General features: G+C 45.0%; 2 protein-coding genes across 2 annotated transcripts in view; one reads left to right on the top strand and one right to left on the bottom strand.

The window, feature by feature from the left end:
* F2 (coagulation factor II, thrombin) overlaps positions 1–7,091 on the top strand; it is a 13,076-nt gene extending 5,985 nt beyond the window's left edge. The window contains exons 7-14 of the mRNA XM_021194549.1: positions 948–1,265; positions 1,513–1,626; positions 1,703–1,829; positions 2,387–2,554; positions 2,876–3,049; positions 3,206–3,387; positions 6,639–6,709; positions 6,838–7,091. Coding sequence (XP_021050208.1) covers positions 948–1,265; positions 1,513–1,626; positions 1,703–1,829; positions 2,387–2,554; positions 2,876–3,049; positions 3,206–3,387; positions 6,639–6,709; positions 6,838–6,978 — 1,295 coding nt within the window. The 3' untranslated portion in view covers positions 6,979–7,091. The remainder of the gene's footprint in view (positions 1–947; positions 1,266–1,512; positions 1,627–1,702; positions 1,830–2,386; positions 2,555–2,875; positions 3,050–3,205; positions 3,388–6,638; positions 6,710–6,837) is intronic.
* A 4,320-nt stretch (positions 7,092–11,411) lies between these two features.
* Ckap5 (cytoskeleton associated protein 5) overlaps positions 11,412–16,752 on the bottom strand; it is a 92,202-nt gene continuing 86,861 nt past the window's right edge. Inside the window, exons 38-43 of the mRNA XM_021192754.2 lie at positions 15,654–15,842; positions 15,436–15,573; positions 14,950–15,033; positions 14,364–14,523; positions 12,237–12,388; positions 11,412–12,085 (exon numbers count right to left, since the gene is read on the bottom strand). Of these exons, the coding sequence (XP_021048413.1) occupies positions 11,843–12,085; positions 12,237–12,388; positions 14,364–14,523; positions 14,950–15,033; positions 15,436–15,573; positions 15,654–15,842 (966 nt within the window). The 3' untranslated portion in view covers positions 11,412–11,842. The remainder of the gene's footprint in view (positions 12,086–12,236; positions 12,389–14,363; positions 14,524–14,949; positions 15,034–15,435; positions 15,574–15,653; positions 15,843–16,752) is intronic.

The following is a 16,752-nucleotide window of genomic DNA, read 5'->3' as shown; positions in this document are numbered from 1 at the left end:
AAAAAAAAAAAAAAAAAATCATTGTTTTAAAGTTCAAGGCCTGCTTAGGTAACAGTGAATTTAAGGTCAGCCTCAGCAGCTTAGCGAGAATGTGTCTCAAAATAAAGAGAAAAAAGAGGCCCAGGGGCTGTACGTTAATGATGGAGAATGCTCGGTCCCTAGCTGCAGGTTCAAAGCCGGTTCTTTGTCAGCAATGCTCCATCTGAGACAGCTCTTAAAGCGAATCACCAGTGATCTGTAAAACAAAGCAAGCAAGCAAACAAGCAAACAACCCCCAACAGCTGCTGAGCTAGACTGCCTCTGTCCGTGTTTGTGGGACATTATATTGCAGACTCGCTGAAACTGACCTGCAAGCTTGCATCATGGTCCACACAGACCTTCCTAGCAGACCCAACAGCCTTTCTGTTGTGTTCAGTTAAAACTTGAGATCTGAGCCAGGTGGTGGTGGTGCACGCCTTCAATCTCAGCACCTGGCAGGCTGTGACAGGTAGAGCTCCGGGAGTCCCAGGACAGCTTGATCTACAGAGTGAGTTCCCGCACAGCCAATGCTACAGAGAAACCCCGTCTCAAAAACCAGCCAAACAAAAAACACCATCCCCCAAAACAAAACCTTAAAAAAAAAGCCAAACCCCCCCAAAAGCAACAAAGTTTTACACAAATTGACTCCAGGCAGACCCTGCCCACAGACTGAAGATAGTCTAGGCACCCAGGAGGTCCCACTGCTTGACTTACTATGCAGCAGATAGTGTATCGAACGTTCTTCCTCCTCTGTCAACTATTGGGTTAGACTGGCATGTGCACTCTGTTTGAAGGGAGGTTGCTGAGGCTAGGGGTGCTCAGGCTACCTGAGGTCACACGGGAGGGATCCACCAGGGCAGGGATTCAAATCTCCCTCGGGTCTACTTGTAATTCCCCCCAACTTTGCCTTCTGCATCCTTCTTCACCAGGCCAGGAGGGCCGTACCACTGTGGTGATGACTCCTCGCTCTGGAGATTCCAAGGGCAATCTGTCACCTCCACTGGGACAGTGCCTCACTGAGCGTGGCCGACTATACCAGGGGAATTTGGCTGTGACAACACTTGGGTCCCCCTGCATATCCTGGAACGACGTATCAGCCAAGACCCTAAGCAAGTACCAAGACTTCGACCCCGAGGTGAAACTCGTGAAAAACTTCTGCCGCAACCCAGACTGGGATGAGGAGGGCGCATGGTGCTATGTTTCAGGGCACCCTGGCGACTTTGAATACTGCAGCCTCAACTACTGCGGTGAGCGGAGCTCATAGTGCAGGGCAGGGGCAGGGACCGAAAACAAGTGGGTTCATTATAGCCTTACAGAAACCTGGCTAGGGGTAGGTCCTAATCTTGTTTCATAGATGAGTAGAAGGAGGCCCTGAGAAATTGTTGGCTGGTCACCGAGGTGTGCCTAGGCTCTTAACCTTGGAGTCAAATGCCCTCCAATGCCCCTGGGGTCTTGGGAGGGTCTGAGGTCCCAGTCACTGCCGGGTCTCTACAGAGGAGGATGTGGGAGAGGAGAACTATGATGTGGACGAGTCCATCGCAGGACGCACCACCGACACGGAGTTCCACACCTTCTTCGATGAGAAGACCTTCGGCCTTGGGGAGGCAGGTAAGACACCCGCGTCTCAGTGGGACGCGAGGCTGGAGGCCAGGATGAGCCCCTCACCGTCTGTCTTGCTCTGCAGACTGTGGCCTGCGGCCTTTGTTCGAGAAGAAGTCCTTGACAGACAAAACGGAAAAGGAGCTTCTTGACTCTTACATAGACGGGCGCATCGTGGAGGGCTGGGACGCTGAGAAGGGTATCGCCCCCTGGTGCGTCCTGGACTGATCTACAGGCCTGCCCCACCCACGGCCGCTGCAGGACCTGGCTCCACAGATGACGCTAGCACCCACCCTCTAATTTTCCCCAGAGCTACCTCAGCCAGCTTTGCCAAGTCTCCCGAGCTTACGTGACTCACCTCAGGCACGCTGCATAGTCAGGACTGTATCCAATTCTGACCTAGAGCTGTGCTAAACTATATGAAGTCTACACTGGAAGAGCTCTGGTCCTCTAGGGCAGCCAAATCAATCTGAGATTTGAGCCCAGGAGGTTCTCTCTCTCTCTCTCTCTCTCTCTCTCTCTCTCTCTCTCTCTCTCTCTCTCTCTCTTTCCTCTCTCATCTTTAGTTTTTGGGGGAGGGGAGGAGGGGAGGTCTTATATAGCAGAGGCTGACCTCGAACTTCTGATGCTCCTGCTTCCACTTCCCAAGTGCAAGGATTACAGGCTTGCGACACCAGCCTAGCCCAGTACTCTTCATCTAAGGGCTTTGCCCATTTCTAAGGCTGTTAGGGACTGGGCCCCACTCCTAATGCACTCTGCTTCCCATTAGGCAGGTGATGCTTTTTCGAAAGAGTCCCCAAGAGCTGCTGTGTGGGGCCAGCCTTATCAGTGACCGATGGGTCCTCACTGCTGCCCACTGCATCCTGTACCCACCCTGGGACAAGAACTTCACTGAGAATGACCTCCTGGTACGCATTGGCAAGCATTCCCGAACCAGGTATGAAGCAAATGCCTGCTGGTGATTGGCTGGATTTTGAGTGCTCATCAGGGGCTCTGGCGTCTCTGGGGCACATGGGACGCACATGTATGAGCTCTCAGCATCCCCACTGGGAAAGCCCGTATGGCCAGGTCCTGGCCCACTCCAGACACGAGAACATGGTCCAGGTGGGAGTCTATTTAAATTGTGACTATTGGAGCAGTCCATGTAGCATGTGCTCATATCTGTCTGTGGGCCCACGTGACTCAGAAGACTGTCTGTGACCGTACTCAGTTAGCTGAGGATCTCATGAGTGGTCCTTCTCTGTTGGGGTCTGCACAGATATGAGCGGAATGTTGAAAAGATCTCCATGCTGGAAAAGATCTACGTCCACCCCAGATATAACTGGCGGGAGAACCTAGACCGAGATATCGCTCTGCTCAAGCTGAAGAAGCCCGTACCCTTCAGTGACTATATTCACCCTGTGTGTTTGCCGGACAAGCAGACAGTAACCAGGTCAGCACTAGGGTCTCAGTTGTGATTTGGCCTGGGCTCTGAACCTTGGGGGCTGACATACATTTGCAGGGCTCAGTTCCATGGTATAAATGCAAAAGTCATTTTCTAGAAGGCTGTCAGGGACAATTCTCATCAGGTCCCTCTCTCTCCCTAAAGCTTGCTCCGGGCTGGTTATAAAGGGCGGGTGACAGGCTGGGGCAACCTTCGGGAGACATGGACAACCAACATCAACGAGATACAGCCCAGCGTCCTGCAGGTGGTGAACCTGCCCATTGTAGAGCGGCCAGTGTGCAAGGCCTCCACCCGGATACGCATTACTGACAACATGTTCTGTGCTGGTAAGGCTTTCTGTCTTGGGTCAGGGAAACAGCTGGGTCGGGGCTTAGCAGGTTTGGGATGTGGTATAGGCACACTCCTGGGCACTTACAAGTCAGAAGACTCCAGGTAAGTGGGTGAGGCTTTTCTGAAGGTAAAAAGAACATACAAGTTTTCATGGTGTTGAGATCTGAGGTGTGTGTGTGTGTGTGTATGTATGTGTGTGTGTGTGTGTGTGTGTGTGTGTGAGAGAGAGAGAGAGAGAGAGAGAGAGAGAGAGAGAGAGAGTTTGGCCAGTGGTCATTAATACCTTCTCAACCAATCTAGCTCAGCAGAAGTCCTGGGTACAGAAAGAACATTCTTTTAGCCACTTAGCATACATTTCTTGAATGCCTATTGAGTCCTAGGCAGCACTTTGAGGGTACATAGCAGGAACCCAAATAGGTGGTCCTGAGGGAGTTGCCTTCCTAGAGGGGGCCATGCCAATAAGCATATCTAGAGCACCTGTTCTTGATAACAGATCCGAGGCAAGAGAGATTGAGGGAGACTGTAAGGGACAAGTCAACTAAACCCAGTGGTCAGAGCGGCTGCCGTCCGCCTTTTCTCAAGCAGGTTAAGCAGAGACTTAAGTGGATTAAGAAGAAGTGGATGAGGAATCAGACACAGACACTTGTGGCCTGAGGAACAGCAGGGGAGGCCTGTGGAGTTGAAGAGCAGTAAACTCAGTGATCCCACGGGGGATGAGGTGAGAGAAGAGGGCCAGGTGTAGTGGTAACATATGTAACATCAGCACACAGGGAGCGGAGGCAGGAGCATCATGTGGAACTAGAGGCTCAGCTGGGTTACAGTAGACCTCTCTGGAGGCAGAGGCAAGAGGGATCTCTTAAGCTATGGGGCAGCCAGAACTACACAGAGAGACCCTGTCTCAAACAACAAAACAAAATTCAGGCTAACAAGTGAGAACCTCTTGATATTTTTATTGGGATTGCATTATGTTCATAAAACATTTGATGTTGACCATAATTCCATTTAAAATAAGGACCAAAGTGTTTATTCACTTTAGTGCTGTGAATTTTCCTATCTTCTCTTCTTGGGTCTTCTATGGTAGCTTTCTGGGATGCTAGAAGGTTTTCTATGACCTTTCGTTCTATAGCCCCTTACTTTATATATTTGTGTTTCATCTCATATCATTTTTGAGTTAGAAAGGAGTTTTCCTGCCCCCCCCCAAAGACTAAGAATTCGACATGTTAAATACTTAGACCTATTATTTTCCTGTCACATTAACTCCTATGTTATGTGTGTTTGGGAGAGAGAGTATGGAATATGTGTGTGTTGATGTGGGTTCAGACATGTGTGTGAATACATGTGGAGTACCCAGGTTGAAGCTGGGTATCTTCCTCAGGCACTCTGCCTATTTGTTTGTTTGTTTGTTTATTGAGAAAGAGTCTCATTAGGTAGTCTTGCTGACCTGGCATTGGCTATGCAGTTCAGACTGGCACTAACCTGAGAGATTTGCTTGTATTAAAGCCACGCCTGGCTCTGAGTTGTTTAGTAGGTTTTTTTTTTTTTTTTTTTTTTTTTGGAGATAGGGTTTTACGATGTATCTTAGGCCAGCCCACAGTTTATAATGTCCCTACCTCAGCCTCCTAAGTGCACTTGGCTTACTTAAAACAAAACAAAATCCCAATTTTATTATTACTGTGGTGTTGCAGATTAAATCTAGGGCCTTGAATTAGGCAACTGCTCTAACACTAAACTATGTTCCAATCCCAACTAAGTGTTAAGATTTTGGATTTAAGGGTACCTTTGTTTTGGTATGTTACTAATTAATTGTGATGAAGATTGTGATTTTATGGAGTAAAACTCATTGTGTTGTAATTATTGTTTCATTTGCCATCTTATTTTCCCGTTATGTTTGTTTTTTAAAAAGTTATGTATTTAGGAGAGTTTGCATCTTGCTCTAGTGTTTATCTTTCCTTTGGGCTTATACTATTTCAAGATGCCAATCCTTCCTTCCTTCTTCCCTCCCTCCCTCCCTTCCTTCCTCCCTCCCTCCTTTCTTTCCTTCCTTCCTTCCTCCCTTCCTTCCTTTCTCCTTCCCTGTATTGTGTGGCTTTTTTTTTTTTTTTTTTTTAAAGACATGGTCTCATATAACCTAGGCTTGAATCCACTATGTAGTTGATAACCTTGAATTTCTGATGCTTCTGCCTTCCCCAGTCCTGCCCATGCAGGCCTGGGATTACAGGCATGTGCCATCATGCCCAGTTTATGCAGTTTGTGAGGTACTGGGGATCCGAATGGCTTCATGCATGCTAGGCAAGCATTCTATCAATCTACAGTACAGGCTGGTCTTGGAATGTAACAGTGTCACCTCAGCTTCTTGATTACAGGTGTGCACAACCATGGTCAACCTTTAACCTCCTTAGACTTTTCACTTTCTCCTACTTCCTGTTCATTTATTTTAGATTTTTTGGGACAATCTTATGGACCCCAGGCTAGCCTCGCGTGCACCATGTGACTGAGGATGATCTTAAATGAATCCTCCTGGCTCCAACCTTTAAATTGTTGATTTTTACAAGCACATACCATGACATCTAATTTTTTTTTTTTTTTTTTTTGAGACAGGGTTTCTCTGTGCTGTCCTGGCTGTCCTTTGTAGACCAGGCTGGCCTTGAACTCAGAAATCTGCCTGTCCCTGCCTCCCATGTGCTGGGATTAAAGGCGTGCGCCACCACTACCCAGCGACATCTAATTTTTAAAATTTGCTTTTAATTTTTAGATTTGGGAGTCAAGCTTTTTTCCGAATGTATCAGTTGCTTGAAGATATTTCAGATAGTTTTGAGGTTGATTGAAGGTGTCTTACTAAGGACTTTTTTCCTTGTTTCTTCCTATGGTCTGGTTAGTTTCCATGTTTCTGGGTAGGAGTGTTTCTATTGATTTACCTTGTTTTGCTGAAAGATATGTTTCTGTCTTCATTATATATGTATTTTAGATTATATGTACATTTTAGTTCACTAAGTTGAGTGTTTAGTTAACTAAGTTTGGGTGTTTCTGTAGTCTGTTTATTTGAAGGTGTAGTTTAAGGTAGGTACAGGAGCGGGCTGTGACTTGGCCAGAGTGGAAAGGGTAAGAAGGGCCTGGAGTTGGGGCATCTTGACAGGTAAAGGCAACAAGCTTGCTAAAGGACTAGATATATAAGGTGAGGAAATGAGGCCATGTGGCTGGCTGCAGCTCCTTAAGGGAAGTGACTTCTGAACCCCTGTTCTTTCTCAAGGCTTCAAGGTGAATGATACCAAGCGAGGGGATGCTTGTGAAGGTGACAGTGGAGGACCTTTTGTCATGAAGGTATGCGTCTTTAAAGGCCAGGGGTTGGTGGATAATCTTCCAAAGGCAGAGAAGGTCGGGGGCCAGGAATTTGTTTTCAGAAACAGCACCTGGTTCTGACTATTGGAAACCCCACTTTTCCTCCTCAGAGCCCCTATAACCAGCGCTGGTATCAAATGGGCATTGTCTCATGGGGTGAAGGCTGTGACCGGAAGGGGAAATACGGCTTCTACACGCATGTGTTCCGTCTGAAAAGGTGGATACAGAAAGTCATTGATCAATTTGGATAGGTGTGTGGGTGGGTGAGGGACCTACACTATGGAATCCTCATTGCAAAATCACAGAAACCAGTCAAATTATTTTTGTGGTTTGTTTCTGTTCTCAATAAAAGTGATTGTCAGTAGGTCTCAGTGTGCCCAATGCTGTTGATGGACAAGGCTCGGGACTAGGCTCTGGAAGAGGTGGTAATGTTGTTAGACAGACAGGTCTGCAAATAGTCCAGTCTTCAGCACAGGCCAGCTGAGAGGGGAGGCAGAAGTTGAATTTGTGAATTTACTGAATTTCTTGAATGTTTCATATCCTAACCTTGCTGCACTACCCATTTATTCCTCACAAAGTGGAGGTGTTGGTCCTCCCAGGAGGTAGGTAGGTGAGTAAATAGATTTGCAGAAGTAACTTGTCCAGTTACATACTTAGAATTCAAAGCTGTGGGGCTGAGGACATGGCTCAGTGAGTAAAGCCCCGTGCAATCCCGATGACCTGACACTGGATACCCAGAAGTCACCATGTAAAAGCTGGATGTAGAGCCAACTGGTGGTGGCACACAATACCAGCACTCAGGAGGCAGAGGCAAGTGGATCTTTGAGTTCAAGGCCAGCCTGTTCTTCAGAGTGAGTTCCACGATGGCTAGTTTACACAGGTAAACTATGTCATAAGAAAAAAAAAGCTGAGCCGGGCAGTGATAGTGCATGCCTTTAATCCTAGCACTTGGGAGGCAGAGGCAGGNGGATTTCTGAGTTCGAGGCCAGCGTGGGCTACAAAGTGAGTTCCAGGACAGCCAGGACTATACAGAGAAACCCTGTCTTGAAAAACAAAACAACAACAAAAAAGCTGAATATGATAGTATACTGGTCTTTAATCCCAGCATTTCTGCATAATATATACTACATATATGGGATTTATTAGAGTGGTGTACAGCCCGTGGTCTACCTAGTCCAACAATAGGTATCTCTGAACAGAAAGGCCATGAATCTGGTTAATTGTTTATTCCACGGGGCTACATCTCAGCTGGTCTTCATTCTACATTGGAATTTGAAGGAATGCCTCAGGAGCGGGATCACCGAACTTGCCAGAGGAAGTGAGGATAAGCAGGCAAAAAGCTTCCTTCAGGTCCTTTTATATAGGCTGGACCAGAAGGTGTAGCTCAAATTTAGGGTGAACTTACCCATCTCAAAATGACCCAATTGAGAAATGTTCTTTCAGGCATGTCCATCTGCTTGTGTTCATTCCAGATGACAATCAAGATTCTACATCTTCCATTAAGTCATCAAAATGGTACACTTATGCCCCCAAGATGCTCAATGCTTAAAGCACTTTTGAGACTACAATATGATGGTATTTGGGCACAGGCTTCTCATGTGACCTGAGTTGATGTTCTGTCTCTACTCTTGTGTGTGGTCTCACTATGTAGCTCTGGCTGTTCTGAAACTTACTATATAGATCAGGCTGGTCTTGAACTTGAGACATCTGCCTACTTTTATTTTTCTGGGCTGGAATAAAAGGCATGCACTATGCCACCATGCTCACCTGTCTCCAACCTTTATTTACTGTTTTTTTTTTTTTTTTGCATTAACACCTTTTTTTTTATTGGATATTTACATTTGAAATGTTATCCCTTTCTTGGTTTCCCCTAGTTCCTCCCCACCCCGCCTCCCAACCCTGACATTCCCCTAAACTGGGGCATGGAGCCTTCATAGGACCAAGGGCCTCTCCTCTCATCAATGCCCAACAAGGTGATATAAGTGACTGGAGCCATGGGTCCCTCCATGTGTACTCTTTGGTTGTAGTCTAGTCCCTGGGAGTCCCTGGTTGGTAGATATTGTTCTTCCTATGGGGTTGCAAACCCCTTCAGCTCCTTCGGTCTTTTCTCTAACTTCTCCATTGGGGAACCTGTGCTCAGTCCAATGGTGGCTTCAAGCATCTGCCTCTGTCTGTCTCCAGTCTTAAAAGGGCTAATTATGTTCAAATCACTTGACCTGTCTTAACCCTGTTTATATTTTAAAAGACACATATGACACAAGGTTTATAAGGACTTATAAGGACTAATCTTAAAAAACACTTGTAAGGACTAAGTCTTTTTTGTTGTGTACTGAGCACAATACTTACTATCTAACAACAGGACTGGCATCCAAACTGCATGTTTAAAGTCCCTTTTCTGGTCACTGTCTCCCTCCTTTGGTCCCCTCAGAAACCATATGTGTGTATTGCATTGGGAAGGGAGTTTCCCCAAATTTCTCCTTATACAGCACTTACTAGATTAGCACAATTTGTAGGAAACGAGGGTAGAGGATATTTGAATAAATTTGTAAATGTTGGATAATTTTACAGATTGTGAAGATGTTCTGTCACAGTACATTCTTTAAGGTTACTATTAGCAGGTCACTGGTATAAGATAGAACAAGTTCCTATCTATACAGTATTAAAGCACTATTCCTACCTGGGACATTTGACACTGAATTATGGTGTTGAGATGTATCCCTGAACTCAAAGGCAGGAGTGAAGATTGCAGGTCTGTCTGCTTTAGGTGTAGGATAGGAGTAGGGCACCAGGTCATGTTCTTGCAATTTATTTTATTTTATTTTTATTTTTTTGGTTTTTCAAGACAGGGTTTCTCTGTATAGCCCTGGCTGTCCTGGAACTCACTTTGCAGACCAGGCTGGCCTTGAACTCAGAAATCCGCCTGCCTCTGCCTACAGAGTGCTGGGATTAAAGGTGTGCGCCACCACGCCCAGCTATATTCTTACAATTTTAACTTTAGAGCTTCAACCAATATACATGGTTAAAAGTGGGAGGGATACAACATCTGTGAGGTCAGCTTGGTGTACATTAGTAGTTTCAGCCAGCCAGGGCTACATGGAGAGATTCTGTCCTGATAGACAAGCAACCTCAACTTCCAGCCCTTCTCCCTTCTCTGTCCACTGAGTCTTCCTGTAAACCTGAGGCTAGTCTCAGATTTGAGATCCTCCTGGATTAGCCTGCCACGAGCTAGGATCAGGATCATAGGTGTTTGTCGCCACTGTATTGGTTTTCATATTCAGTTTCATAAAGGAACAGAGAATTAGGACAAAGTTTCTTGCTTATTGTGGGCTCAATACCCAGCTTTCCTTAAATAGGTGACAGAAAACAGTTCACTACTACCACAAGACATGGAGCATCTTGGAAAATGGGTATAGTTAATGTAAATTTTATTTAAGGACTTTAGGGGGAAGGGATTAAGAATATATTGTAGCTTGGGTTGTTGTTGTTGTTGGATTCCTTTAATACTTGCACTGAAGAGGCAGAGGCCAGTGGATTTTTACAGTTCCAGGGCAGCCTGGTCTACATAGTGAGTTCTAGGCCAGGGTCTCAACAACAAAAGGCAGACAGTGGTGGCGCTCACCTTTAATCCTAGCACGCAGGAGGCAGAGGCAGGTGACCTCTGTGAGTTTAAGGCCAGCCTGGTCTGTAGAGTGAGTCTCAGGTCAGCAAAAGCTACACAGAGACCTTATGTTGAAATAAAAACAAAAAACAAAAACACAAAACCAAAACCACAACAAAACCAAATCAGACGCATCACAATACTCAGGACACTCTCAACATCACTGCCAGGGCTGTAGGCTTTAACACTTAGGTTTTCAGATGAATGGTGCCCACTCTAGACCCCATTTTGAAAATATAGCAGTGAACTCCACCTTTCCTGCTATGAATACTTAAGACTTCACGTTCCCGTTCCCCTACAACAAGCAGGGTTAAGTTCAGGCAGCCTTGGGCTCACTCGAAAATGGTGACTAGAACCAATAGTGTTCACCTGACAGAAAATCAAGGTTCATTTGCCTTCTACCTTTCATTGCTTGAAATGGCAGCTGAGTAGAGGTGAACGTGAAGAGATGTCCTGGAGTTTGCCTGGAGCCTCCCCTAGAACCCAGAGCCTTTTACTCATGAAGCAGTTTTCTAACTATGGTGGAAGATCCTCTATTTTTCTGGAAGTGAATCTTCATTTCACATTTTTGTACTCACTCAACCCAAAGTATGAAGCAATTAGTCTGGGCCAGATATTGAGGCAGGAAAAGAGCAAGCTCTCCCAGATGCACCAGTGAACCCAATTCACTTGTGGTGTGGGAACTGCTGGCGCAAGCCAACACTTGAAAACATTGGTATAGCAAAGCAGTAGGATACATAAATGTCCCTCCAAACAACTGGAGATGACCAGAGGAAGGTCATAAACCAAGACCTCAGAACAAGGAGGACGAGCTTTCTCTGCTTCTTGGGTCTGCATATGGACAGCAGGCCAGAAAGTCTCTCCTGTTTCCATGGAACTACAACCCCAATTTGTGACTTTAGAGAAGGGAGACCTCATCAGGCCATTAACAAACCCTCTACCTGAGACAATAAATTGACCCAGCTTCCCTTAAACAGGGAACAGAAAGTAGTTGCCCAGAACTCCCAGAGCATTTTGGGAAATGGGTATAGTTAATGCAAACTTTATTTATAAAAGACTCTTAAATTAGTTGTCTCATGCCATGCATTCATACAGAATACAGTGTCCCTTCAGGGCTACAGAAGAAGAGCTCACAACTCAAAAGGAACTATTAAAAGAGTTTCTAATGGCTGAAAGCTAGGAAAAATTAGGACAATTTTACAAATGAGTCATTAAAACAAAACAAAAAAGGATATGGAACCTACTCTGAGCTGAGGGAGCAGCTGTTTAAAGTCTGTACACTAAGCTAATCCACAGTCAGTCTTCTAGAAGCAGAGCATGTGCAGACTTGAGGCTCCCCTGCTCCTCCCATCTGCAGTCTGGTACCAGTTTGTGTACAATGGCCTGCAGCGGCCGCGTCACACTATGGGCTTCTAGATTAGTAAACTAAAGCTGCAGAGTGGCGAGGATGGGCAGCTTCATTTGCGACTGCTCTTTATTCTCTCCAGTCTCTTTTTCAAGTCATCAATGTTAGTTGTGGAGGAGGAGGAGGTCATGGTTCCTGCAGAGTGGGTCTGGTTGGAATCCAGGTCTGAGTGCTGGTGCTGTTCCCGGGACTCCCGGAGCTGTGAGAGCTTGCTATGGAGCATGTCTGTGGAGGAGGCAACTGGAGGAATTGCTGGTTTGGAGAGCAAAGAGGTCAGTGGAGGCCGGTCATCTTGCTGTTGAGAGAGGACAGGGAGACACGGGCTAGTAAGTTCAAGGGAAGCAGTCAAGATACAACTCTTCAGCAGTGTATACCAAGGGCAGGCCGCTCTGCTGAGAGTGAATCTGTCACTCCTCTCCACCCCACACAGAAAGGAACAATAATACCTTTGTGTTGTCAAGACCACACCGCTGCCGGAGAATTTTTAGCCTTTCCAGGTAGACAGATGGCCCCACTTCTTCTCCATTTGTGTTACCTAGGGAGGACACTGTGCTTGTGGGGGTGGGCACACATGTGACCTCCATCTGAGGGGAAATGCCTACAGAGGAAAATGAAGGAAGCCCATGCAGATATCCACATATCCCAACTTCCAGAATTCAATAGTCAATCTATTACCAAAGACAACCAATAATTTCTAGGACTCAGCATAGGTTTACCATACACAATCTCCTAGCAACAACAAAATTTAAACATCTGAATGTCTCCACTGTACTTGAAAACTGGAAAAAAAAAAAAAGAACCAAAAACCAAAAACCACAAGGATCTACCTGGACTTAGTGATGCAGGCTGGTCTCAAATACACAACCTACACTCAGAACTTTAAAAACTGACACAAAAGGGCTGCCTACCTTGGTTATATGAAGGCTTATATACCAACAACCACAGAGCTGACACAGGCAATCCAAAGTCCCTAGCTACTTCTAAGTATATGATGAATGCCCAATTTAGAAAATGAGAGGATATTTGGCTGAATCAGTGATGTTTGGTTGGATGACGTAACAGACACAAGTTTTTCAAATCTATAGGAAATACCAAGGCATAAAAACTATCCATCAATATTCTTGGAGAACAATACCAATTCATCTCAATTCCTAAATTTCTAACAGGGAAGAGCCATGAAGAACAACATTTAAAAGACCTAACTTACAGGGCTGAGAAGATGGCTCAATGGAGAAAGTGTAAACAGGAGTCTGAATTGCTAGAATTCAAATAAATGCTAGGTAGGCGTAGCGTAACAGCTGACCCAAAATCTCAGCATGCAGGAGGCAGAACTAGATTATTCATGGAGCAAGGTGGCTCTAGGTTAAACAAAACAAAACAAAAAACCTGCTGAACCATTGAGCTCTAGGTTTGAGCAAGAGACCCTGCCTCAATTTATAAAATGGAGAACAACAAGCAATAGAAGACAACATTCAACATAATTTCTTTTTTTTTTTTTTCCCCTCCAACATAATTTCTGGGCTTCCACGAGCTCCTGCAGCTGCACACATGCCCACATATATGTGCAAATTAAGAGAAAAACACAAAGAAGCCACACTTGGGGCAAGGATATGGCTTAGTGCTAGAGACAAGAGTGTTTGTCTAAGGGCTGGCAAAAAGGCTCAGCAGTTAAGACTACTGACTGCTCTTCTAGAGGACACAGGTTTAAATTCCAGCATCCACATGGTAGCTCACAACTGTAAACTCCAGTTCCAGGGGCTCTGACGCTCATTCTCTTCTGGCCGCCGAGGGCACTGCACAGATATGGTGCACAGAAACACAGCAGACAAAACACGCACACATGAAATAAAAATAAATTTAAAAAGAACACCACAACAAAGAACTCTGGAAATGGGAAAAGGAGGGCTTCCTGTGGCCAGGCAAACCACTGGTTACTGTTACTTGGCGCTCTGTTTACCACCCTTGCAGAGCCTTAAATGGGGTGGAGAGTGGTCATTTATGGTGTCAAAACTCAACTACCTGGGAGAGCACAACAACAACAAAAACAACCACCACCACAAAAACTGAAAGTCCTTTGCTGGTCGTGGTGGCGCACGCCTTTAATCCCAGCACTCGGGAGGCAGAGGCAGGCGGATTTCTGAGTTCGAGGCCAGTCTGGTCTACAAAGTGAGTTCCAGGACAGCCAGGGCTATACAGAGAAACCCTGTCTCGAAAAAACCAAAAAAAAAAAAAAAAAAAAAAAAAAGAAAATAGTTGGAGACGCCTTCTGATGCTCTGTGGAAATGTACACAAAACAGTGAAGTGAGAGTAGGGAGACCAACAGGAGGGGACTTTGGTGTAGTTCAGCTAAGAGAGAACACTGCTTCCATCAAGGTGCCAAAGTGAAGGCAGGGAGAGGTGGGAGTGGATCCTGTACATGGTTTGCAGGGAGGGCCGAAGGGTTTCCTGGCAGGAAGACCAGAAGCTTTAGTTCTCACCAAACTAAAATACAGCTGTATCAGCAAGAATGCCAACAGGGTGGGTGGCCTGCAACTACTTTAGCCTATGTCTGGAACTGTAACAGGAAACCACACCTGTTGAAGTGGGAATGCGGCCTTTGCTTTCTCTCTCCATCTCAATCACCCGAAGGCCTCTCTCAACATAACTCTGAAAGAACTGCGAGGAATTTTTCAGAAAGGGTTCAATGTCAGTATCTGAATATTTCTTCTTATATTCATATAACTCTGCTAGGCCCTGGTTAAAAAAGAAGAAGAAAGAAAGAAAGAGGTGGGGATGGGTATTAAGTTAGTGTTCCATAAAGAAAACCATACCTATCTGATTTAACCCCTTCCACTCCTCCTCGTTCCTTCCAGCCTTACTCCCTCTAACCCTCCTTCAGTTTTTTTTTTTTTTTTTTTTTTCAGACAACGTCTTATTATATAACTCTGACTGGCCCAGAACTTCCTATGTATATCAGATGGGCCTCAAACTTAGAGCAATCATCTGTCTCAACCACCTGATTGTTAAGATTACAACTGTGGATCACAGCACCTGCCTTTTTGTTCTATCTGCTTTTTTCAAACAGTCTCACTATGTATAAAGTTCAGTCTAGTCTCAAACTTGCAATTTGCTACCTCAGCTTTCCGTGCTACCATACCGACCTTGGGCTTTCATTCTCACCTCCTTAGTGTTCTCTTTAGAGCCAATCTTCTTAAAAATCTCAGCTAAGAAATCATTTACTTTGGCCTTTGATGATTTTTCATCCTAATAAATTGAAAAACACAAAGGAATGGTTAGAGTTGGACAAATGAAAGGATGGATGCTAACAGAAAATATTTCAATATAGAGGCCTTACAGGTGTGGTTCAGGCAGCCCAGAGCTGAAAGCTTAGAGGAGCAGTACTAGTATTCTGGCTATGAGTGCCTCTAGTCTAAGGGCCAGCCGGTCCAGTCCTCTTCAGTTAAGTAGAGCTCACAGTGGACTGACCTAGTGATCTATCGATGCTTTGGGCATAGACACAGAACTCTTTTTTGGAGATCAAAAACCGTGTGTTCACTACTCAAAGTGTTTAAAAAATGTTAGGCAGAAATGGCTATAGTAGCAAACCAAGAGACTGCTCTGACCCTAAGACTCCACCCCCCACCCCACGGAATTCAGGCTACTCACTATTCGAGAAGCTCCCTTTTCTGTTTCCTTATCAGACTTGCTCCCAGTCTGGTCCATACTATGCTTCATCATCCGACACAGGTGGGCCTCCAGTTCTGACTCATTCTTATTATCAATCATTGTAAGGTGGTCTAGGATCTAAAGGAGACAGCACATTCAAATGCTAGTAATGACTTCCATCAAATTTACTCAAGAGACCAAGTGTCTTTCTTACTCACTTTAGGTCCTTTTAATTTGCATAAAGTATGCAGAAGGGTCTTTAGAGTCCTTATAGGAAATTCACTTTTGCATTGCTTCAATTTCTCTTTGGGAAAGACCTTCATGAAAATGTGGATGTCCAGAAGAATTCTGTCTAGGTTAATGCTGTTGATGGTGTCAGGTAATAGTCGAACCATTCTCCACAGACACTATTAAAATAAGAAACCAGAGGGTAAAAGATGGCTCAGCAGTTAAAAGCACTGGTTGCAGCTGGGTGGTGGTATCACTTGCCTTTATTCCCAGTACTTGGGAGGCAGAAGTAAGTGGATCTGAGTTCAGGCCAGTCTGATCTACAGAGTGAGTTTCAGGACAGCCAGGGATACAATCGAGAAACCCTGTTTCAAAAAACAAAACAAAACAAAACAAAAAAAACCAAAAACAAACAAACAAACCAAAAAAAACAACAAACCAAAAAAAAAACCAAACAAAACAAAAAGCACTGGCTGCTCTTCCAGAAGATGCAGTGTGTAACTCCAGTTCCAGCATTTCACATAGGCATACAAGAAGGCAAAACACCAATGCACATAAAAATAAACAAACCATTAAAAAATAAGAAACAAAAGGAGTGACTAAAAAATAAAGATAATTTATCATCATTTTTTCCAATTCAAGGCTCTATTTTTAGGTGAGTGTGTGTTCTCTATGTGTATAATACTGATTTATTTTGTGTGTGCATATGCATGTGGAGATCAGAGATGGACATAGGGTATTTTCCTCCAATTACTTTCCATTATGAGACCATCTCTAACCTGGATCTTTTGCTTCAGCTAGACTAGTCACAGGATTCTCTTCTACTGTCTCTGCCTCCCCAGTGCTGGGATTAGAAACACAGACCTACTCACTGGCTTACATAACAAGCACTTTATAGACTAAGCCATTTCCCTAGGCCTTAAGACTCTGAGATAGGGCTGGTGAGATGGCTCAGTGGGTAAGAGCACCCGACTGCTCTTCCAAAGGTCCTGAGTTCAAATCCCAACAACCATATGGTGGGCTCATAACCATCCTTAACCATCTGTAACAAGATCTGACGCCCTCTTCTGGAGTGTCTGAAGACAGCTA

The sequence above is a fragment of the Mus pahari genome, chromosome 3, assembly GCF_900095145.1.
Source record: "Mus pahari chromosome 3, PAHARI_EIJ_v1.1, whole genome shotgun sequence".
Classification (NCBI taxonomy): domain Eukaryota; kingdom Metazoa; phylum Chordata; class Mammalia; order Rodentia; family Muridae; genus Mus; species Mus pahari.
The sequence above is the reverse complement of the archived record's forward strand: the minus strand, read 5'-3'. Positions and strand labels throughout refer to the sequence as shown.